The sequence below is a fragment of the Chanos chanos genome, chromosome 5, assembly GCF_902362185.1.
Source record: "Chanos chanos chromosome 5, fChaCha1.1, whole genome shotgun sequence".
NCBI classification, from domain to species: Eukaryota; Metazoa; Chordata; class Actinopteri; order Gonorynchiformes; family Chanidae; genus Chanos; species Chanos chanos.
Genome location: NC_044499.1, coordinates 14146452 through 14154848, shown reverse-complemented (window position 1 = coordinate 14154848; position 8397 = coordinate 14146452). Strand labels below are relative to the sequence as shown.

The 8397-nt window shown below is 40.7% G+C and overlaps 1 protein-coding gene across 1 annotated transcript; it reads left to right on the top strand.

Moving 5' to 3' along the window:
• The first annotated feature begins 1904 nt into the window (after positions 1-1904).
• Positions 1905-7881, top strand: calr3b (calreticulin 3b). The gene is made up of 9 exons (XM_030773890.1): positions 1905-2106; positions 2831-2932; positions 3042-3245; positions 4331-4425; positions 4642-4851; positions 5267-5380; positions 5582-5725; positions 6047-6139; positions 6436-7881. The coding sequence occupies exons 1-9, from the start codon at positions 2010-2012 to the stop codon at positions 6640-6642; spliced, it is 1266 nt and encodes a 421-aa protein (XP_030629750.1). The 5' UTR covers positions 1905-2009; the 3' UTR covers positions 6643-7881.
• The last annotated feature ends 516 nt before the right edge of the window (positions 7882-8397 follow it).

The following is an 8397-nucleotide window of genomic DNA, read 5'->3' as shown; positions in this document are numbered from 1 at the left end:
ACATCTCTGAGGTGATGAATAAAATATTTTGAGAATAATAACTTTGGTTTTGACTTTCCAAAATCAAATAAAGCTTCTTGTGGTGCTTAAAATGATCCTAATGGTGATGGTCAGTGAACAGAAGGTGGTCAGTGAACAGTCTGCCAGGACTGTTCATGTGAATCAAATCTCCTCTGATGTAGCTGCTGGTCAGGGGTCAAGAAAGGGTCACAGTGGGGTGAGGGTCAGACCCTTGATGACATAGACTTAGTGTTGAATGCTTCAGCATGAACAAATACAGACAGCAGGCATAATGTACATCATTGGCTACCACGAATTTGGTCAAACATTGGGAGGTTTTATGAAAAAAAAAAAAAAACCCTTTGCTGATCTCCATAAGGAAATCACCATTGTCGCTGGCATATAAACTAGCCAATGTCTACCAGTGGCACAATGAACAAGTTAATGTATAGATGGAGGATTTGGGGTTCTTCTCTCACTTGAGCACTTGAACCCTCACTGAAAGAGTTAGGGTAGAGTTTTTGCTATACTGAGAATGATATTTGAACAAATCACGAGTCATCCAAACCCAAAGCTCAACTTCAGTGAACTAAAGTACTAGATGAGACTAGCAAGAACTTTGCCCCTCGTACGATTCTCTCAAAAGTTCTCACTGCTAAATGACCAGCTCTATTTTTCTCACTTGAATGAAAGTTTGATAATAATGAATTAATTGTCTGTCCTCTTTAATTGTCATGCTGTGAACTGTGTGGAGGCCTGGGCTGCAGTTAACTCGCTGATTAGGAGGACATGCTGTATTGCGATAATAATAAGGGAAGCCAGCGGAATTAATTGGGTTTGATTTCAACAGCTTCACAGTGCTCACAACTCTCTCACACGACAAAATGAGAGACCGGATGGAGGAGGGGTGTGTGCACCACTCGTATGCAGGCATACACGCACACGCTCCAGCACAGTAGTTCATGTGAGATGCTGGGGAGGGGATGTGGTTCCCAATCTAGTTCTGACAGCATTTCATAAGTTTGCTTACTGTTCAAAACATCTTAAAACATCTATCACTATCATAATAGTGATACGTTGTAAGTTAGATTTACTGCGGACAAATAAGATGCTTAAACAAACTGTTTAAGCGTTATAAAATTGATATGCAGCGTTCAATGACCAGACATGATGTACAATACTTCGTAGCACTGTTCTCTAGTAATGTATTACTGAAGCACTATCTGGATGAGGTCACTTGACGGAAAGCCTCGCCACGTGACCAGTGCGCACTGCAGAGCCGAGTCGCCATCCATGGATGAAAAACTGAATTGCAGTCTAGAACTGGTTGGCTACTTGGAGCACGAGCTAAATTTAAATTGAAAAGTTGTACGCACTACACCAACTACAAACAGTTTTAAATCAAAACTGAATTGCAGGAGGGAATTATAAAACTGTGCTTAGTGAACCGTACCTCACCCGAAGCGTTACCTGAAATATCAGGTGGAAGTGGCAAGTGGCTAAAAACAAAATAAGACTCTGATGAATAGATATAAATCAGATGGATATTTATTTCAACTTTGTAAGCATAAGCATGTGACTTGCATTGCATTGTGCCATAACACGTTTTTTTTTTTTTTTGCCACCCGCAAACAGTCTTGCTTCCTCAAGGAACCCGTTTATGGAACGTCGACGCCCCTCAAATTCAGAGAAGCAGTGGACGACCTGATCCTGAATCTGCGTCAGTCCTTCGTCGCTAAGGGCAATGAGCACAATGGAGGTGCCACACGCTGAATCAGAATCAGCATTTAAGTAAGCTGACTGCATATCCGGTGTAGGACAGCCAGACACTTCGTGGTCTCCTCTGATTGGTCCAAATAGTCGGCTTTCGACCCAATGAACGATAGACATCTGTTCACCCATGCTTCTCTGAAATTGCCAATAAACCTTCCAAGATCACGGTGATTTGGGCAGAAGTCTGACAGTGTAGACAAGTGTGCATTCGTGAGGTGTTTCAGCAAACAGCGAAAATGCGAAGCGTAGCTTTGTTTACGATATTTTCAGCCGCACTGTTAATACATTCAATCGACGGTACTGTGTTTTTCAAAGAGCAGTTTCTTGATGGAGGTAAGTTCGTAATTCGTCTCGTAAAGGTGATGTCACGGTGTCTCATGCAGAATATGGTGAAAATTCAGAGATGCTGCCTTTATTTAACTCCGATTTCTTGCTCCATTTTGTACATAGACCTGACACTAAATAATCTGTGGTGGGGTAATTCAGGGCACTTAAACGCACAACGTGTAGCAAAAAGTTTACCGGTCAGTCTCTCGCATGCAAGTATAGCACATTTTTTGCCACATCGAGCTCGCTGCCTAACAAGCTATTTTAGCACAGAATCTACAAGGAATGTAAACGATGCGTTAAATTTTTGTTGTCAGTAAATTTGATATTCATTGAAGCATGGGCTGTATAGGACTGAACTCACGCGAAACGAAAGTAACTCGTAGCTAGTATGAAGGTTAACCATAAGTTGCTGAGTTGTCTGAGCAGGAAGTAGATATATCCCTAACACCTAAAACAAAGCAGGAATTTCCTGTACTTTTTCGGAAATCTCGGATCACTCCTATGAAATGAAGCAAAACGTATTTCTCTCTCATTGCCTCCTATTAGTTGTAAAGGACTGATAATTTGTTAAAGAAGTACCTTACCACTCCCCTTCGGGTGCCAACCTCTTTACATTACTTTTCTGATCTTAAGTTGTGATGGTTGCTTGATTTTATTCAATTCTGTGCAGAGTCCATCATATCCTTCAAGTCCTTTAAGTTCTAATGTTGAGTTTGTCTTTCTCCAGATGCCTGGAAGAGCCGCTGGGTAAACTCTGAGCACAAGTCAGACTATGGTCAATTTAAGCTAACTTCTGGAAACTTCTATGGAGATGTAGAGAAAGACAAAGGTAAGCACTCCTGTTTTTTTTTTTAATGTATTGTAACCATCATCTGTCTTTCATCTCATTCATTCCTTTTTCATTCATTCGTTCATTTGTTCCTCTTGGCATTCTTTAGGGCTGCAGACCAGCCAGGACGCACGCTTCTATGCTCTGTCTGCCCGCTTTGAGCCCTTTAGCAATGAGGGGAAATCCTTGGTTATTCAGTTTACAGTCAAACATGAACAGAAGATTGACTGTGGTGGCGGATACGTCAAGGTCTTCCCTTCTGATCTCAATCAAGCTGACATGCATGGAGACTCACAGTACTACATCATGTTTGGTGAGTTGCAGGTCTATTTAAATGAAAACTGTCTTTGGGAATTGACAGAGGCATGAGTGTGTGTTTATGCATATGTCATCTGAATATAGGCGAAGCATCTACTCTTGATATTCCTGTATTTTCTGGTCATGTGGGAATGACATCAGAGTTGATCTAGATACAAGACGCCTACAAAGTCTTTGAACACCTTCAGACTGTCATGATTACAGCTGAATGGATAAAGGTTTTTGTAAACAAAGAGTGGTCTTACGCTAATGTCTCTTTCAAAGTTAAACAGAATTACAGGTACTCCTCAACTTACAATGGTTTGACTTACAATTTTTCGACTTCACGATGGTGCAAGAGCAATATACATTCAGTCGAAAATGCACTTCGAATTTTGAATTTTGATCTTTCCCTGGCTAGCGATATGCGGTACGATACTCTCTCGTGATGCTGGGCAGCGGCAGCGAGCCGCAGCCAGTCAGCCACCCGATCCCGAGGGTAAACGGCTGATGCTCTACAGCAGTGGTTCTCATTCCTGCTCCTGAGGGACCCCTGCTCTGCACATTTTCCGTCTACCTACCTGACTGAACTCGTCAGTGGCACTTTTGATTGGCTGAACACACCTGATTTAATCAAGAGCAGGGAAAGGTGGAAAACGTGCAGAAGAATGGTCCCCCAGGAGCAGGACTGAGAACCACTGCTCTACAGTGTGCTGTAGACAGCGTCTCTGAGCACGTTTAAGGTAGGCTGGGCTAAGTTATGATGTTCGGTAGGTTGGATCAGTGGTTCTCAACCCCAGTCCTGAGGGCACCCTGCTGTCCTGCACGTCGTTGTTTTAACAAGGGGCCCTCAGGACTGGAGTTTAGAACAACTGGGTTAGATGTACCGCATTAAATGCATTTTGATATTTTCAGCTTAAGCTGGGTTTATTGGGACGTAACCCCATCGTAAGTTGAAGGGCACCTGCACATCATGACAGCTCCTCACACTTTCTAACGCTGTTCATTTACGCACCGCACTGTATGTTTCATGATTTTTACGGTTGTCACATAACGAATTGCGTTATGACAACATCTATGTCCCCTTTGTCGTTTCATTAGGACCTGATATCTGTGGATACAGCACCAAGAAAGTCCATGTCATCTTCAACTACAAAGGCAAGAATCACCTCATCAAAAAGGAGATCAAGTGCAAAGTATGTACGCTCTTTTTGTTCTCTGAGCCTTTACCTACAGTCTAATGAAGGCGATACAACATCCATAGCACACAGACTGAATATGAACTGCACTATGACAAAATGCAGCGGAACCAAAATTGACACTCTGAAACCAGTTTGTAGGACTTGTTCAAAGTGTGAAGTCTATAAAATACCATATTAACACAATTGAATGTTTGTCTGATTCTCTTCCAGGACGATGAGCTGACTCACCTGTACACACTGATTCTGAACCCTGATCAGACCTATGAGGTTAAGATTGACAACGAGAAGGTGGAATCTGGATCCTTTGAGGACGACTGGGATTTCTTGCCACCTAAAAAGATCAAGGACCCCAATGCTAAGAAGCCAGAGGACTGGGATGACCGTGCTAAGATCGACGATGCCGAGGACACTAAGCCAGAGGTACAGCTTTCGTCTGCAGGCCATTGTCTTTGTTACACCTCTTCTGAGTTGACAAGAGTTTTAATTCTCCTGTGGTATTTTAGGACAGCCAGTGGTGTAATGTGTTAGAGAATGTTTACAATGGGTGGGGCTTGACCGTGGCTGGTCTGGAAGTCTGAAAAGAGAATGGATTACAGGTGGGATTTGCCCCACCCTAATCCTTCATTGTACTACCACCTTAGAGGTGTAAGATGGCCCAGCCTAATTAATATTGAGTATTTACCAACATATCAGATGATTTTCAACATGGAAGTGTTTTTTGTTGAATTTTTGTACCTTTTTTTCCCCCCAGATAAAATGCTTTGACTAAGTTTTACTATTTCAATATCTTAGCTTTGATAAGAATTTTCTTTTCTTTTTTTTGTTGCTCCCACAGGACTGGGACAAACCTGAGAACATTCCTGATCCAGATGCTAAGAAGCCAGATGACTGGGATGAGGATATGGATGGAGAATGGGAGCCCCCTATGATTCCAAACCCAGATTATAAGGTAAAACAATGAAACACTGCTGAGCTCTTCCTGATACTGCAAAAATGTGACAGTTGTGTGTTTTTTTTTTTTATCTTACTTGTTTTTCAGGTTATACCAGAATTAGCTTTAGACTTTAACGATTGGCAGTGAATTAATATTCTGAAACTTTTGTGTTTTTTTTTTTTTGTTTTGTTTTGTTTTGTTTTTCTCTCTCTGCAGGGAGAGTGGAAACCCAAGCAGATTGATAACCCCAATTACAAAGGTGCTTGGGTCCACCCTGAAATTGATAACCCTGAGTACAGTCCTGATTCTAACATCTATAAGTTTGACAGTATTGGAGTGATCGGACTGGATCTCTGGCAGGTATGGTTTTTTTATTTCACCTTTTTTGTTGTGTTGTATGTAGGTCAGCCATTCAACACAAAGTGTTCTAACTTCTTAACTTCTATGTGTTTGCAATTCAGAAGAGAGAGGAGCATTAAGAATCAGGGACAATATGTTCAGTGCCTGATGTGGAACATGTGATTATAACTTTTCAAAGTGATGTCCCTTATTTACGAAAATAACATACAACGAAGTTGTATAGGAATTTGTTATTCTGTGTGAAATGAGCTGTAATTATACCTGAATAACATTTCCAATACATATTTCCACTTTTTTTGTTGTTGTTTTTTTTAAACCTAGGTCAAGTCTGGCACTATTTTCGACAACTTCCTTATATCTGATGATGTGAAAGAAGCAGAAGACTTTGGGAATGAAACTTGGGGAGTTACCAAGGTACCGAACAAAATGTGATAATTGCTATTTTGGACTGTTTGAGTAGCCCGTAGAACCATACCACTGCAAACAAAAGAGTCTTACACAAAGGTCATACATATATGCTAAGTGCTGAAACAGATGAAGTGTTCATTGTGTGTAGTGCCTCTTGTTTGCTGTATCCAAACATTACTTATTTGCATCAATACAATTATTGTTGCCGTAGCTGAAGAGGAAATTTTGCTGCTGGTGGGAGATGCAACAATCCGCTGATGCAACACTTAACATGGCAATACATGTTTTCTCTGTTTTCACAGGGACCCGAAAAGAAGATGAAGGAGGAGCAGGATGAGAAGAAAAGGAAAGAGGAGGAAGAGAAAAACAAAGAGCAGGACACTGAATCGGACGACGATGAGGATGAGGAGGAGGAAGAAGAGGGAGGACAGGAAGAGGAGGAGGAAGAGGACAGTGAAGAGCCTCCTAAAGAGGACGATGAAGATGATGATGCACACGATGAACTCTAAACCAGGATGGAGGGTCTCTCTCCACAATGCACATTCAGTGGTTTCCAGGGATAGGAGGGCGGGGCATCATTCTGAAGTGATGTCATTTGGAATGTGACTCAGTCCCAGTCACTATTACATATATATAAATTTTTTTTTTTTTTTTTTTTTTTTTTACAGGGATAGAGGGAGAGTGGTACAATTATTGACTTAATGGATATTTCTGGGTTAAAAATTTCCTGCATTTCCCTCTCCCCAACCATATCATGGCATAAATGTTCCACAACAAAACTGCCCCTTCATAAACTCCTTAAATATAACCGATCATAATTGTTCGTCGTAAAGATTAGGCATCTCCCCTCTGAATGTTTTGGCTCCAGGGCCACACCGTCACTCTAATAAGCAGTCAAATGTCATCCGATTAACAGAGCTTTCCTTAAGTGTAGAAGGAAAATGCACACACACACACGCACACATTTTCTCACAATAAATCCACGGATGTATGAAACTTATCCTTCTCTATTGAAGTTACTGGAAAGGTTCTAGGCGTGAATCTTTGAGCCCTCCTGTTGAAATCTGTTGTCTTAAGATCTTTATCATGGTACAAATTGCAGTCAGACAGCGCTGAAAGAGCATCAGGTCTTTTGAGCCTTTACAAACAGTGCTGTTGTTTGATAGCGTGGTTTGCCGAGGACAGCTATCATTACCCTGAGAAAAGAAAAGACGATATTTCACAGTATCTTGTGTTCCATGCAGATTTTGTTTTTACTGTTGTGCATATGGAATTTTGAATTACATAAATGTCTTTTGGCACTGATTTTTTTTTTTTAAAGCAATGTACGTTTTGATTTTTATCCCAAACAATATGTTCTCGTATATTCCATCTATATTTATTACAATGCCTAGTTGTATGTTTGGAAATTGTGTATAAAATTCATTATCCTTTTTGCAGAATAAGTACTTCACACAAAGTCCCACTCATTAATTCATCTGTCTGTTTTCCTTTTCTACAAAGATATCTGACTGTTATTTTTTTACTTGAAATTAAAAACTGCCTTATAGAGGGAACGGTATCCTTTTTTACAGAAATATCTCGAAGCCATGGTAGAACTGCAGTCTACTCTCATCACTGTGAAATGTTGTCCCTGTGTGTTGAAAGTAATCATAGAATTTGTTGTACTGCAAGTCTTTTTGACCGAGCAGTCTTTCATGTGTCAGTGTCGTAAACGATGCCAAAGTTTTAATAAATGAATTTATTAACTTAAAGACTGCATTATTACATTACATATACACGCACCGTTTTTACACACAGAACTTGTAATTATATCATCAGTCATCTACACAATCTATGAAATAACTAGTGACTATTACTTCGGCATGGCACTGGCTACTTTATTTCTTATTCGTGTACAGTAAAAGAAGCCCAACCCTTGTAGTTGTTCCTGCCCGTTCTTCTGGTAGTATTAGCCTACGGATGTGCTCAGTACTCGCAGCAGTTATTCAGTGCTCCTCATTCTAGCCTGGGCTACAATGACGTGTATTAAAGGCGTGTATCAAACTTCACGACCTAGAGGCAACCCTTCCTGTGTTATCCTTTGTTAGAGAAAGTGTTGCTTAAAGAGAATGTGTCTAAAGCAGCATATCGCAAACCTAAATGTACTGTGTTTTTGAAAGTTGTCCGTTTGGCATAAATATAAGGTTTGTAAAATCGTACAATATGACAATCAGTCTACGTAATGTTCGGGTGAGGTGAACAGGAACTGTCACTTAACTAGC